Raw genomic sequence first — 16,126 nt, 5'->3', positions numbered from 1 at the left:
CACCTTCTCCCGGGGACTCTCAACCCACGTCCAAGCCCTTCCCATCAGGTAAGAATCATGGTCTAAACAGACCCTTTTTAGCTTGCGAATCAGAGTGTCTGGGGGCATCCAGTCTTACCCTGTCTTGTAATTCTAGAAATTGTAGAATTGTTGAACCAAATAAAAGGAAGGAACTCTTGTCAGTTCTCAATTAGCTGCACCACTGGAGAGGAACAGTGATGTGGTAGATTTTAAAAATTTGGTTCCATTTGGCTTTGGAATGCATTATGATTTTTTCAGCAGATTAACTTTCCTAATTATATTTTGTACAGCCTGATATTAACAGGCATTTGTATTCCCGGAGCACACAACATCTAACACAGATTTGGGTGGTGTGGTCGAGGCCGTCCAAACATGTGCTGGTCTCGGGGAATGACAGTGTTGTCATGGAAAATCCACACATGGATAATGAAGAAGGAGCTAATTAGAAAGTGCTCTGTAAATATTAAATTATAAGCAGAGAAGCCAAATCAGGAATTCTCTAACGACGAACAGAGAATAAAAAAGGTTATTAACATTCTAAGAGGGGCAGAAACTTGGAAGAATCATCCTTTAGTGTTAAGGGAGCCTGATGAAAACACTGGTTGCAAGGAGGGTCAACGGGTTACTGGGTGGTCTTTGAAATGCGAAAACCTCAAGCAATAATACCAAAGCGTTTTAAAAGAGCATTTAAAATGAATTTTATTGTTTGAATTTTACAAGTAGTCTTTAAAGGCTTCAAACAAGAACTCTGTTGCAAAACTCTAATAAATAGCTTGCCCCAAGTTCCCAAACAAATGAAAGACAAAATAAAAAGTCAGGATAAGCAAGACTTCAGAATGCTTGGATGTTAGCAGTATTTCTCATTTACAAAGAGATTATCAGGCAATGTAACAATCTCCTTCATACAAGTCAAAGAGAGAAAGAGGCAGACAATTGAGATCTTTACAAAGCACTCCGAAATCTTCCTATTTTCCGTGATGGAAACGTCACCAGGAAAAAAAAAAATCCCTTGAAAAAAATCACAATCATGAATGAAACTGTAGCATAAAAGTCTGGTGGAGGGGGTGGGGGGAGAAGAGAGAACACCCATCCCATTCCCGTCAGGGTTGGAGGAAGGAGCTGAGATCACTTGGGGCAGGGAGCTTCCACACAGAGGACCGTACGTTGCGGAACTTTCCCTAGATCAGAGTTGCCACTGAAGGGACACGGGTGTCAGCTGAGTGACATTTTATGAAGGCAGGGAACAAGGCCACCAGGGGCTCCCTGGGTTCCTCAACACTGGTGGGCCCAGCGTGTCTGTCTGCAGGACTGGGAGCCTTGGAACAATGACCAGAGGCCCCAGAGTGGCTAGAGCGCTAGACAGGACAAAGAGCACATCAAGTCATTTCTGTAGCGGAATCCTTCGGCCACAAAGGGATTCAGCAAATGCCGTGCTTAAATCGCACACTGGGACATGCAGGTTTCAAAGCCCATTCTGTTATCACAGTCGTTGCTCCTAACAAGCAAGCAGGAAACATTTTAACATTCACTTTCCCTAGTTACAAACACTGGTGAAATCTGGCTTTGGAGAGGATTGATTAATTAATTAATTAATATGGTCATTTTGAGGGCGCCAAAGAGCCCAATTTTGCCACATTTTCATCTTTAAACACCTCGAACAAAAGCTATACTTTTGACCAAAATGCAAACGAGTTTTTAGTCTGGAGGAATTCTGAACCCAATGAACGTTTGGAGCCAGGAAGCCGTGGAGAGGCAGACTCCAACCTGGTAGGACTCAGTCACACCAGACAAAAAGGGGTCCAGCTCCGAGAAGCACACACCTGGGCCCATCTGCCTGGGGAAAGGAAGCAGGGGAGGAGTTACGTCACAATGCGGGACAGGAAGGGGGCGTGGCCCGGGGGGCGTGGCCCGAGGCGCGAGCCCGGTCTCTGGTGCACCTGGCGGTAACCCTGACCTGCCCACAGCGGCTAAGATAGGGACAAGGGCACTAGCTCATGCACAGGCCATTCAAGGGAGGCAGGCGTTTTCTTAAAGCACCTTCCTCCCCCGACGTTTTAGGAACAGAGGTAAGGAAATCCCCCTCCCTAAACAAACAACTTTTAAAAACTTTATTAGGAGCAATGACATTTGTCAGGATAAGGAGGGAAAGCTTGGGTTACCTGAAATAGATCAGAGCTAATGGAAATAGAGGCAGATGGGCCAGGACAGCCTAGGCCCACTTTTTTTTTCTTTTTTTTAAATACATAACAGATAAAGATATTGTGCAAAAAAATAAAGACATTCACATTTTAGCAGTTAAACTTTTATTTTACTTTTTAAAATTTTTATTTACTTTTTCGTTTTTCTTTTCTACAAAAGGCAGATAATGATTGTTGATCTGCAATCGTGTTGTGCACTCCCCGAGAGGGGCCGGAGTAGGAGGCCGGGGAGGAGGGGTGGGGAGGCAGAGAATGCTTTCAGTGTCACGGCTAGGGACTGCCAAATCTCACCGGAGAGCACCCCCGTGCCCCCCACTCCTGTCCCCTCAGCCTGCCCTAGCTCATGTCTATGGTGTTGAAGACCCACTCGGTGAACTTCTTGAGCTTGTCTGAGGCGTTCTGGGACTCCTCCTGCAGCCTCAGGTTGTCCTCCCGCAGGTGCTGGACCTCCGCCTGGAGGTGGGCTTTGTCTTCTTTTTCCTGGGAGGGAGGGGAGAGGAGAGAAGGGCTGGGAGGGGTGGCCAGGGATCTGTCTGTACCCTTCACCCACTTCTGTTCTTTAGCCTAAACATCTGCTAACAATGTGTGAACGTGGCCTGGTCCTAGACTCGCTCAAACCAGGGGACAGGTCTTCTGGAGACTCCCCACAGTTGGTTTCGGAAAGCCAACACATTCATGGGTCCTTGAGCATCTTCGAGAAGGACCATCTTAACTTTTGGACTATTGTTTTGGTGGCTGTTGGCTTAACACAGCGAAAGCCACTCGAGCAACAAAACAATTCTTCTTGTGTGAAGAAGGGGTGTGAAAGCCCGGATTAACAATGAAGACGTGTGGGTCTGGGCTACTGACCCCTGAGACGAGGAGTGGGGAGGCCGAGAGAGAGCTCGGTGGGGCTGGCGGGGGTTTGGGGGCTTTCACAATTGTTCTGCACGTGTGACAACGAAGGCCCTTCTTGCGCAGTGTGAGTCAGTGGGAACCGGGCTCCAGGTGGCCCGTGGAACACGTGTCCCGAGGAAACAGACAGTCCACGTGGTCAGTCCACGGACACTACTTAAGAAGGGTGTTTGTTCAAGCACAATTTGCACAGACCAGGCACTTTGAGAATGTGTTTACCTTCTTCAAGTCTTCCCGGAGCATCTTCAGCATACCTTCCAGCTGGTCCACTTTGGACGCCAGAGTGGGAGAGGAATCCTTACTGCTGGCGGCAAGAGACAAAAGACGGGTGTCAGGAGAAACCTCTGTGGCTGGGTTTGTTTGGCCCTTTTTTAGTGAGGCCGCTGTATTTTTTTTTTATGTCAGATTACTCAGTACGGTGACCCAATGTGCGTTTTCACTTTAAAAAGGAAAAGGTAATCTTAACAAAAGGTAATACAAGGGTGAATGCAGCCAATCATTAGCTTCCTTTGTTACAGACGCTGTCACTCCATGACAAGAGAATACAAGAATACGGGACAGAAAGTGAGAACGGGCTCTGGCAGCGGGAGAGGCACTTTCTGGCAGACACAGCCGTCAAGCAGTGCGGTGCTCCCTGCTCTCTCCAGCGGCTTTGAGGAGAAGAGAGCCACTCCTCTGTGTGCAGAGGGGCTGATGTCAGCTCTGCCTCGGGGCAACCAGGATAGCTAGGTCTCTGGTTCCCCGTAAAACAGTCTGTGGTTACTCATCCGGCTGCAGCTCAGGTATCGTGCTCTTGTCTTGAAAGCTTGTCTAAATATCTTAAAATAGTTAAAAAATAAGACCACAGGTTTCAAAAGCTTGTCAGTCCAACCTTAATGTCTCCTTGGCTATTGTGATGAGCGAACAAGGCCTGCAATTTTCTTTCTCCCAATTTACCTAAGTGCTATAGCAATGCCAGGCCAGTGGGGCACCAAAAAAAAAAAAAAAAAAAAACCCGTTAGAGGATGAGACAGCCGGGCAAGGGCGGAAGACCCTTGTCAACTGTTCTTCGTCCAACTCCTGTCTACTTGAATTCAAGCTGTGGAAAGTTCCCGTGAGTTCCAGCCAGATACGCCACCTCAGAGTCACACAACCAAGAATCTAGAGCCTTCCGCTGGGATTACACATGGCTACCACTTCGCAGAGGTCAAAAGGGAAGGTACAGACAGACCGAAGTTTTGGAATCAAGAAAAGGCAGTCTCGAACTGTGTTGATGTCTTTGGCTAATTCTAGACCTAATTCTAGATCTACAAGCCCAAAAGGCAAAACTCACAGTGCAACAAATGAAATGATAAGAATCTGCAAACTTTTAAGATGGGGGACGACCAGTTCAAACCCTTAGCAGCCTATCTTGACTTGCGAAGGTTTGCAAAGTGAATTTTGTGTCTGTGTACGCCTTGAGTTTTAAGAACACATTTAACTTCATTTATTTGTTCACTGAACAAAAAGAAAAGTGCCAACCATCACCCTCATCTTATGATTCCACAAAGATTTAAGAACTAGTTGGCTCAATAATCCTTAGGAAGATGGACTTGTTCATTCAGACTTCTCCCTGTTGGAGGAGGCCCCACCCTCGGTGGGTTTTTTCCTTAAAGTTCTCAACGGCCAAGCTAACTGCAGCCCTCCCACCAGAGACACCTCTATGATAGGAGTGAACGCGGCCTCCATTATACTTCTGACCAACAACACATTCCTCCTCTTCTCTCTTCTGAAGGGCATTTCCTTGCACACTTGCTCCGAGGAGTCTTCAGGAACAGGTCCCACAGGCTGTCTGGATAACCTATGCCGACCTCACTTTTCCTATTATCTGTTTCTGACCAAGTTTTAGAGATACCTGGATTCTTAACTGCCCTCAAAAGGTTTTAAAGGGAGATTTCAAACTGATGAAATTATTCTGTGTCAAGGAGCGCCTAATGCGTGTACCATGGCAGCCCATGGGCTGCTTTAATATCCATGATATGACACATATATATCCAACATCCTCACGCTTGAAACAGAGGGAAAATGGAAGTCTGCCTCTACACAGTTAAAACCGAAGTCAAAATCCCAGCTCCTAACTCTTAAGAAAACCCTCAAGGCCTCAGTCACTGCTTGCCTTTCATTCTGTATCTGATCTCTCTTACCCACCCTTGTGACCCAGACCTAATGTAGCTCTGAAGCTGCCCCCTGGGACCTGCAAAGATAGCGCCATGTTCCCGAGCACGACCGAGAGCAGAGGGACAGATTCCAAAACCAGGCTCAAGGCTACAAGGCAAGTGATTTTTCTTACCTTACCTGATAAGCCCCGAGGGCATACGTGTATCACAATGTCAAATAATGATGACTATTCATGATTCTAAGTCACCAAGAACAGTTTAATCATGTTTACGGTACTTAGTTACAAAGCGTTCTAAAATGTGATGAGCCTGGCCCTGTGCTGCTGAGCTTTGAGCAGCTAATCCACGTGGCCTCCGTCTCCTCTTCCCCACACTTGCTGTCACTAGAGGAGGCGACACACGGTGCAGGGCGGTGGCCTCACCACTGGGTAACCGACCTGCTGTAAGACTTCATCTGGGCCAGCGCCTGCTCCTCCAGCTGGTCACTGTTGGACGCGGCACTCAAGGGGCGGTGGTTTTCATCAGCAGCAGCAAAGAAGGAGGCTCTCTGGACTGGAAGGGAGAGAAGAAGCCATTCAGGATGTTAGAGCCACATCCTAGGTCCTATCTCTCAAACGTCAACAGCTGGCCTACACCGAGGGTCAGATCTGAACATTGTGAGCAGAGGCCTCCGAAACCTAGCTCCTGACCCGTGTAGGAAAAATTACTGTTGCAGCAGTAAGAGGACAGTAACGTTGTCAGTTCTCTTTGAAAAATACTTGTGAATCGATTTGTAGTCCTCCCTTCATTACTCATCAAAGTAGCATTCTATGAAATGTTTCCCTGGAAACGGGCATTGTGCCAAATTTCCAGACCAAGGCTTTCCACCGGGTGAGGATATAAAATGCACTTCTAGAAATGTTTCCACAAGATAGCTGGCTATCTCCGTTGGCTTCAAAGTCCAACCATACGTATTCCAAAATATACCAAACCAAAAATGAGACAAGAAAACGAAATCAAAGTTTGAAAAACCTCTCGTTAAAAACTCAAAACTGCTTCCATCTTAGATAAAAGAGTGACCAACAAATCGAAAGTTAAAATCAAGGCAGTACCGGGGAAGTACCATCAGCTAACATGGGGACGGATGCCCTGTGGACTCCGCCATGGTGGCCGGACTTCTGAATTCTGTGGCCTAATCCATTTCTCCTGAAAACTCTAGCTTGACTGAATAGCTACATTCAATTCTTCAAGCAAGAGCAAGACAAGCCCCAAACCATTCATCTGATATCACCGTTTTTTAAAAGAGTATTTCCAGAGAGTTTACATTGATGAACATAGAGTGAAGTCAGTCTATTCAAAACAGGTATTTGACAATTTTTGTGCACATACACAACATTACATTTAGTCACGGGAAATGTGCTACCAGAGTCTGGAGAGGTGAACAAGGAGCACAAAGGGAGTGTCCCTGACATTTGTCGAGACTGGGGCCGGCCAAGTGGACCAAGCATCCTAACAGATCCAACCACGCACTTTGCAATGATGTCTTTATGATGCGGTGAAAGACTCTCTCTGGACGTGTGATCTCTTCAGTCAAGTGACAGCTGGGATTCCCCCCACACCCTGCCCTCCCCACGCATGGGCAGGTGAGGCACAATGCTGTGAATTCCTCTGTGGAGGAGATGGCAGGCTCCACCTGTTTAAATCACGCAACGTGTGCCCCTACCGAGTACTCGGTAACTGTGGGTTCAACTGTTTCTGGCTGTGCCGGTCAAGTCCATGTGCTGGCGGGGTGTTGGAGGAAACCGAGTGGACAGGGACAGACCGGAGCCTCGCACTGCCCAAACCCCAGCGTGGCCCTGCAGGTCCTGTGCTGTCCTGTTTGGTCTGCAGCAGACTCACCCTCATAGGCCTTCGCAGCGTCCACCAGGTTGGACCAATCCAAATCCGCAGCGGCATCGGGCAGGGGCATCAGGCCAGGGTCGGGCATGGGTGGCCTTCGAGTCTCCTGGACGTCAGTGAGGGAGCTGTCCGAGGCTGAGAACTCTCCTACAGGAAGAGAAGAAAGATCAGATACTTCTCATGCCCACAGGAGAACCGCTCAAGGTCTTACCCAGTTCCTGTTACCACAGCAGATTTCTAACTCAGTTGTTGTCTGGAATCTGTTTCTAATCCAGCAGGCCACGAGGGGCTGTCCTAAAGCTGATGTGAACCAGGAACTGGCTTCTTCCAGTCTTAACTCATTTTTCAATAACCTCCCTCTATCTCATTTCTAGTAGTGTGAGACACAGAAAAGTTAGTTTTGCACCCAGGCAACATGTCTGCTTTTGTGGGAGCTGTCTACAGTGGGGCCCAGGGTGGCTCCAGTGTCTTGCTTTTTTTCAGTCAAGGATTCAGGCTAGGATGCTGAAGTGTGGTTTGACAGACAACTGGGGTTTGAAGCCAGACCAGGAAGCTTGTTGGTATCTGTTCCAGGGGATAGTAGGGTCGTTCTCACTGGACTGGGACCTGGACTCTGACCCACCTGCCTGTGGACCCCCTGCACCCCTGGGGCAGGAGAGACAGACTTCTCCCCAGACTACGCTGGCCCTGTACCCTGGGGATGTGTCTGCAGGGCGGTGTGAGCACCGAATCAGATGATGTGAGGGTGCTCGATTATCCAGATGGGAGTTCCTACAAGAAGGGGATGTTAGGATTGGTGCTGGCCTTCTTCCCCTTCCCAAGGGCACAAGGAGCTACTCTTGGGACTGGTTTGGGATCACAGCAGTCCCACAGCCTGAGCTGCGACAGAGAGTGAGCCACCAGTAGGCTGCTAGTGCTCAAGTTCATAGGGCAGAGAACAGAGGGAGAGGGCTGCTGGGCTCATGACGTGGAAATGCTCTCAACAGGGCAGAGTGTGACTACAGCACTAAAATCCATGCCAACGTGAGCTAAAAGCTCAGCTGAAATCACTAAGTGGCTCCAGAAATACCTGTTTACAAGGAGTTAAAAAGTTTCACCAATTATGATAGCCTGGTAAACCAGAGTATATTTAGTGCTTGTTTTCCCTTTCAAATTACATAAAGAACTGCTCTGAACTGCAGCTGCCAGTTATTAATGTGCTTAAAATTAGCAAAATTATGAGTAAATGGAAATCAACAAATACTGCCAGATATTAAACGCTTTGCTCTGTTTAAACCTGCTCCCACCAAGGGTAAGTGGGTGGAACAATTTTGTGTGTCACTCACAACCCCTCTGCCCTTTTCTCTCTGGTGCCCAAATTTCCATACGTGAAAAAGAGGTTGCTGCTTCCGCGTTGCCCAAACACATTTCAGTGACAGTCACTGAAACAAGGGCTGAGGGATCAGCCCAACAAGGCTTGCTCCATTCAGGACAGGGGGGCACACTGGGCTGCTGGCTGACTTTCAGGAAAGTGAGAAGGCATGGCTTCCTTGGCTGGACAATGACTGTGGGTGTGATTTCCAGGTCGCTTAGAACAGAAGCCTCTAGAAGACAGGGTCTCCTTTGACACGACCCACGCAGACATGCCTTCACAAAGGGTTTGTCACAGGAGCAACGGAATTCAGGGAAGAGGAACCCCAATGCGGAGGCACAGGGGAGAAAAGGGTAGGGCCTATTTGGTCACCACCAGGAGGTTTTTTTTTTTTTCTTCTAGAGTCTAGATGGTAAGAAGTGGCCATTTTGTGTGTCAACTGGTTCATTGGAGGGTGACCTCGTGGAGAAAAGAGAAGCCAGACAGGGGAGAGGAAGCAGCTGGAATCTGAGAGAAGCTGGCATGATCCCTGAGTGATGTCTGCCATCGGCCAGAAGGGGACCGTAGAGGCGAGCAGGGAGAAAGCAAACGAGGCAAGCAGGAGAGTCAAAGAAAACACTGCTCCAAAGAAGTAGCAAAGAAAGGAAGAGAAAGGTGAGTACAAATGGAGGCAGAATGTGAAATAAGGGCAGACAGGCATAATAAACAAGCAGGACCAGAGGTTCTATCATAGGCATCTGCTGGGCTGGGTCACAGTGGGGAGGGTAGGTGCAGAACCCTGGAATATAGGTGGATAGAGAGAGGAGAAAGGAAAAGAACAAATTTAAACCCATAGTCCCAGAATATGGCCTTTAATAAAATTGGGATCTAGTTAGGTCACAGAGCAAACAAGGTATTTATGAACCAAAGGCAAGAACATGGAGGTGCCTGGCATTAACACTATGCCTTTCCCTAAGCTAGTACTTGCCTGCTCACCAAATGAATGAACTGACAATGACTGGTGGACACCACAGGCAATACCCTCACAGTCAAGGAAAGATAGAACAATGGAAAGTCTGGGTTCATATGGTAGCTGGAGGGAGCCAGTGGATACAAGTCTCTAAAAAATAATTTAATGTTAGCCAAATCTGCCCAATCATAGTAAGCAGCTGGGAAGTTTGGTAAAAATATAATGCCAAAACTATACCTGTGTATTAAAATTGAAATTCAGCAGGTCTTGGGTAAGGTCTGGAAATCTTACCAAGCATGCCAGGAGGAGGTTTTTAGATGCATCTGGAGTCTCAGTTTTTATGGCTGCCACCCAGGGGATGCCCCTTGCTCACCTGGCTCTGGTGGCTGCAAGGGGGGGGGGGGGTGGGGTGGGGAGGGCTTCGTTCCTGGGTCCTATGGGATTTAAACAATTGGAGGGACAGTTCTTGACAGGCTACCACCAGCAGGGCACTGCACAGAGAGCAGACCAAAACAACTGCTAGTCTTCCTGTGACAGAGGCTTATTTGCTTGTTCTGGAGCTTTGGCCTAGGGGCAGGCTTCAGGTTTGGCACACAGCTAGGGGCCCACAGAGGTGCTCACAGGGCACAGAGGCCAGTGGATGCGATCTTTGTGCTTGCCCTCTGCTTTCCTCCAGCCTGCTGTTCTCAGAAATGAACTTATACACTCATCTAGGGTGCTGATTTTTATGACTGGCCATCCAAGGTGACACTATGAAATCGCCTGGCTCTGGTGGCCAGTGGGGCTTACACTTGTGGTCCCACAGGACTGTTTAGATTTGCATACTTGCTGCCAGAGTGTCTGGTTTACAATCAGTCTAAGTCTAGCTGCTGAGATCCTTCCCTTTGGGGACACTGGTCTTGGCACACCCCCAACTACTGAGATCCATTAAAAATAAAATAGGCCCTTTGGACAATCACAAAGGTTTGAGAGACAAGAAAGAGCTAGGGCAGGGTTGAACAGCAAGGTTCATCTCCCACATGAGGCCACTCCTTTAAGACTGGGAGAGGCAGCTGTCTTATCTAATACATAGACCAACACAAGGAATCCAGACAAAGGAGGAAACAGAGGAATATGTAACAAACAAAAGAACAAGATAAAATCATAGGAAAAGTCCTTAATGAAATGGACCTAAGTAACCTGCCTGACAAAGAGTTCAAGGTAACAGTCATAAAGATGCTCACTGAACTTGGGAGAAGAATGGATGCACACAGTGATAACTTCAACAAAAAGAAAATACAAGAAAATATTAAATAGAAGTCACAGAGCTTCAGGATACAATAATTGAACTGAAAATTATACTAAAGAGGTTCAACAGCAGATTAGATGAAGCAGAAGAAAGGATCAGTGGATTCGAAGACAAGGCAATGGAACTCACCCAATCAGAGCAGCAAAAATGAAAAAGAGTGAAAATAGCTTAAGGGACCTATAGGGCAACATCACACAAACCAACATTTGCATTATAGGGATCCATGGAGAAGAGAGCGAAAGGGGCTGAAAACTACCCTAACCTGGGGAAGGAAACATCCATCCAGATCCAGGAAGATCAGAGAGTTCCAGATAAGATGAACGTAAAGGGACCCACACCAAGACACATTACAATTAAAATCTCCAAAATTAGACAAGGAGAGTATCTTAAAAGCAGCAAAACAACTTGTTATGTACAAGTGAATCCCCATTAAGACTTCAGCAGAAGCTTTTCCAGGCCAGAAGGGAGTGGCATGATGTGCTCAAAATGCTGAAAGAAAAAACTGCCAACTACTGCAGTGATTTTGTAGCTACTTCCTGTTGCTATCGCAGGGAGGCCTGGTGTGGAACGTATATCCACTCAAAATGCAAGTGAGGCTAATCACCTCCGCATGAGCAGTTCTTCTCACCAGTAAACTGGGTATCACAGTAAAAAGTGATCTCCGTTCTCATATACTTTTCATTGTGTTTAGTGCAATACCATGAACCCTGAATAACACCAGGGGACCCATTCGAAGTGCTACTAGCGATGCTCAAAGTTTTCCCCAAAAGCAGAAAGACATGAAATTACACAAAAAAAGTTTAACTGCTTGATATGTATCATAGATTGAGGTCTGCCCCTATAGCCACCTGCCATTTTGAGCTAAATGAATCTTGCCTAAGGACCACTGTGAAAAAAGAAGAGGAGATTCATGAAGCCGATGCTGCAGCTGTGCCAGTAAGCACGAAAGCCTCGTACTTTTTGTGAAATATCTTTTTATCTCATATTCAAATGCAGCTCTTATGTGGGTGCAGGACTGCTGATAAGAAAGGCATTCCTGCAGACTCTAATAGCATTCACGAAAAACACAAAGTCATCACGTGACAATGCAAAGCAAAAGGAAGGTGAAAGATTTAAAGCTACAGAATTTAATGCCAGCAAAGGATGGTTTGATAATTTTAGAAAGAGGCTTGGTTTTACAAATGCTCAAGATAACCAGAGGAGCAGTTCCACCAACCAAGATGCAGCAGACAAGTTCCCAGATGCCATTTAGAAAATCATTGAGGAGAAAGGATATCTGCCTGAATGGGATTTAATGCAGACAAAATCTCTATTCTGGCGTAAAATGCCATAAGAGACACTTATTATTTACTCCATATGAAGACAAGTGTGCAGCAGGAAGGGATAGGCTAACTCTACTATTTTGTGCAAGTGCAGTTCAGGTTAGGATCAGGACTGCCCTTATCTATAAACTCACTCACCTCTGAGCCCTGAAGGGAAGTAATACCAGCTTCCAGTCTTCTGGTTGTACCAGAAGGCCTGGACAATGAGGACTGTTTTTCTGGACTGGTTCCATTGATGCTTTGTCCATGAAGTCAGGAAGTACCTTGCCATTAAGGAACTGCCTTTTAAAGTTCTTTGATATTGGACAATGGCCCTGGCCACCCAGAACCCCACGAGTTCAATACCAAAGGGTTGGTTTACTTGCCCCCAAACACGACATCTCTAATTCAGCCTCCAGATCATGGAGTCATAAGAACCTTTAAGACTGATTACACAGTACTCTTTGAAAAGGACTGTCAACACTATGGAAGAGAACCGTGATAGAGAAAACACCATGAAATTCATGAAATCGTCATTAGAGAGGAAGCTGTGAAAACCACCAAGCCCAAAATAATAAACTCTTCCTCAAGAAAACGGTCCAGATGTTGTGTAGGACTTCACAGGATTGATGACAGAACCGACCAAGGAAATCATGAAGGAGCCTATGGACATGGGAAAAAAAGGCGGGAGGTGAAGGGTTTCAACATGTAGATCTTGGGGAAAGCCAAGAGCTAACAGACACCACACCAGAGGAATTAACAGAAGATGACTTGATGGAGAGGAGTATTTCCAAACCAGTGCCAGATGATGAGGAATGAGACATAGAAGCAGCAGTGCCAGAAAACAAATTGTCACTGAAGAGTTCGGGTTATGCAGAACTGCTTTTGACTTCTTTTACAACAAGAACCTATGATGTGGACACTGAAAGGAAAGCTAGTGGAGGGTCATTATTGTATAGAAACATATTCAGAGAAATGAAAAAGCAAAAAAGTCAGAAATTGCAGTGTATTTCCATAGTTACACGGAACGTGTCTGCCTCTCCCACTTCTGTTGCCACCTCTGCTGGCCCTGAGACGGCATGGCTAACCCCTCGTCTTTCTCCCTCTCCTCGGCCTACTCAGTGTGAAGATGGGGTGAAGACCTTTACGATCCACTTCCGCTTCATGAATAGTAAGTAATCATCAGGCCATACAACTAATAAACTTAGCTATTGTGTATGTAAGTGTTTTCATGTGAAAATCTAGTAACTGTACAGCAAGAACTGTAGGAGGTACCTGTGTGTCATCATCGTCATGGTTGAAATAGTCATCATGCGATGTGCCAGTCTCGTATGGGAGTGAACAGCTTGTCCTTACATAGGCATAAGGTGAGTGATATTTAATATAAAAGTAATAACGTTTTAGTGTTCTTCCTGTTTTGTATTTTGCCTTCAAAGAATTACATTACCATAAAGTATTCCTCTCACTCGTAATTGGGAGAAAACTGCGTATCAGTCTATTGGAGGTTAAGTGGGGTTTTTTTTTTTTAGTGTAACCATGTTTCTAAAACTGTGCTATACATATACTAATACTTTATGCCATAAAACTTTTATAGCAATTCATTCATTAGTGTATATGCTAGGCTATCGTATCAATTCCACTAGGCTACCATAGAGCAATCATATTGCTGCTGCTTCATCATCAGTGCATAAATATTATCCTTGTAAATAAATATGCATTCCTTTTCACTTTTGATGGCTAGTGTTAACAATACGTGTGACATCTACAGTGTTTTGTATCATGAGACAAAGTTGGTGTAGGTACTGACCAATGATTAATCATGTAAGCAGACAAGGTGGACTTACAGTACAGTACAGTACTGTAAATGTACCTTCTCTTATAGTTTTCAATATTTTCTTTAGTTTTATTGTTAAGAATACAGTATGTAATGCATACAAAATATTTGCAAATGACTATGTTATTGGTAAGGCATCCAGTCAACAGTAGGCTATTAATAGTTATATTTTGGGAAAGTGAACAGTTATACACAGATTTTTTACTGTACAGGGGGTTGATATCTCATACCCCCTTGTTGCTTAAGGGTCAACTGTAACTACTTAAGGGATAAACAAGATAAAAAAGGTGTAAACTGTGACATCAAAAACATAAATTGTTGGGGCGCCTGGGTGGCTCAGTCGGTTGGGCGTCCGACTTTAGCTCAGGTCACGATCTCGTGGTCCGTGAGTTCGAGCCCCGCATCAGGCTCTGGGCTGATGGCTCAGAGCCTGGAGCCTGTTTCCGATTCTGTGTCTTCCTCTCTCTCTCTGCCCCTCCCCCATTCATGCTCTGTCTTTCTCTGTCTCAAAAATAAATAAACGTTAAAAAAAAAAATTAAAAAAAAAAACAAAACATAAATTGTTGGGGGGGGTTGTAAAAATGTAGAACTTTAGAATACTTTAAAACGTAAGTTGTGGGGCGCCTGGGTGGCACAGTCGGTTAAACGTCCGACTTCAGCCAGGTCACGATCTCGCGGTCCGTGAGTTCGAGCCCCACGTCAGGCTCTAGGCTGATGGCTCAGAGCCTGGAGCCTGTTTCCGATTCTGTGTCTCCCTCTCTCTCTCTGCCCCTCCCCCGTTCATGCTCTGTCTCTCTCTGTCCCCAAAATAAATAAACGTTGAAAAAAAAAATTAAAAAACAACAACAACAAAAAAAAACGTAAGTTGTTATGAACCAAAAGTAAAGTGTTATAAGTTGTTATATGAAAACCTCATGGTAACCACAAAGTAAAAACCTAACAATAGGTAACGCAAAAAATAAAGGGAAAAGAATTGTAGCACACCACTACAGAAAGTCATTAAACCACAAAGGAAGAGAGCTGAAGAAGAAAGGAACACAGAGGAACTACAAAACAGTAAAAAGTGTATTAGCTATCAATAATTACTTTAAATGTAAATGGACCATATTCTCCAATTAGAAGATAGAGGGTGACTGTATAAAAAAAAACCCACAACCCCTCTATATACTTCTGTATATGTCTATATACTTCTTACTTCAGAAATAAGGACTCACACAGACTGAAAGTTAAGGAATGACAACAGATATTCCACGCAAATGGAAACCAAAGGAAAACTGGTATAGTTATCCTGCTATCAGACAAAAAAGACTTTAAAACAAAACAAAGACACATAAGGATAAAGGGGCCAATCCAATAAGAGGATGTAACATTTGTATATATTTATGCACCTAACATAGGAGTACCTAAATATATGAAACAAATATAAACAGACCTAAAATGAGAAACAGCAATTCAATAATAATAGGGGATATTTGCTAACCCACTTTCATCAATTGATAGATCATCTAGACAAAGTCAATTAGGAAATATCAGCCTTAAATGACACACACTAGGCCAGATGGACTTAACAGCTCTATATAGAACATTTCATACAAAAGCAAAAGAATGTAATTCTTTTCAATCACACACAGAACATTCTCCAGAATGGATCATATGTTAAGTCACTGGTCTTAATAAATTTTAGATGACTGAAATTAAATCAAATATCGTTTCCCACTATAATGGTATGACACTAGAAATCAATTATGAGAAAAAGGAAAATTCACAAACACATGGAGACTAAATAACATGGTACTGAACAACCAATGGGTCAAAGAAGACATCACAAGAGATATCAAGAAATACTTTCAAAAGAATGAAAATGGAAATACAACATACCAAAGCTTACGGGATACTGCAAAAGCAGTTCTAAGAAGCAAGTTCATAGTGACAAATGCCTGCCTCAGGAAACATCTCAAATCAACAACCTAACTTTACAACTGAAGGGACTAGGCCCAAAGTTAGTAAAAGGAAGGCAGTAGCAGATCAGAGTGGAAATGTATGAAATAGAAACTAAAAAAAAAAAAAATAAACAAAATATAAAATTAACAGATCTTTAACTAGACTCACCAAGAAAAAAGAGAAGACTCAAATCAGAAATGAAAGAAGAGACATTACAACTGATACCAGAGAAATACAGAGGATCTTAAAGAGACTACTACAAACAATTGTACACCAGCAAATTGCACAACCAAGACAAAATGCATAATCCCCATAAACACACAACCTACCAAGACT

At 44.8% G+C, this 16,126-nt stretch overlaps 1 protein-coding gene and 1 long non-coding RNA gene across 17 annotated transcripts in view; one reads left to right on the top strand and one right to left on the bottom strand.

The window, feature by feature from the left end:
• Positions 1–691: 691 nt before the first annotated feature.
• Positions 692–16,126, bottom strand: part of SIPA1L1 (signal induced proliferation associated 1 like 1) — a 368,796-nt gene continuing 353,361 nt past the window's right edge. For 12 of the 16 annotated variants that reach the window (XM_043556489.1, XM_043556493.1, XM_043556492.1 and 9 more), the window contains 4 exons: positions 7,127–7,273; positions 5,686–5,800; positions 3,333–3,417; positions 692–2,699 (listed from right to left, as the gene is read on the bottom strand). In XM_043556489.1, the coding sequence (XP_043412424.1) occupies positions 2,556–2,699; positions 3,333–3,417; positions 5,686–5,800; positions 7,127–7,273 (491 nt within the window). In that variant the 3' untranslated portion in view covers positions 692–2,555. The remainder of the gene's footprint in view (positions 2,700–3,332; positions 3,418–5,685; positions 5,801–7,126; positions 7,274–16,126) is intronic. The other 4 variants (XM_043556499.1, XM_043556504.1, XM_043556500.1 and 1 more) reach the window with 1 other exon arrangement.
• Positions 9,025–13,233, top strand: LOC122469278. Its single transcript, XR_006293428.1, has 2 exons — positions 9,025–9,131; positions 13,138–13,233. It is a non-coding gene; the product is annotated as an uncharacterized LOC122469278 (long non-coding RNA).

Source organism: Prionailurus bengalensis, chromosome B3 (assembly GCF_016509475.1).
Source record: "Prionailurus bengalensis isolate Pbe53 chromosome B3, Fcat_Pben_1.1_paternal_pri, whole genome shotgun sequence".
NCBI classification, from domain to species: domain Eukaryota; kingdom Metazoa; phylum Chordata; class Mammalia; order Carnivora; family Felidae; genus Prionailurus; species Prionailurus bengalensis.
Note: the sequence above shows the minus strand (reverse complement) of the source record. Positions and strands in the feature narration are given on the sequence as shown.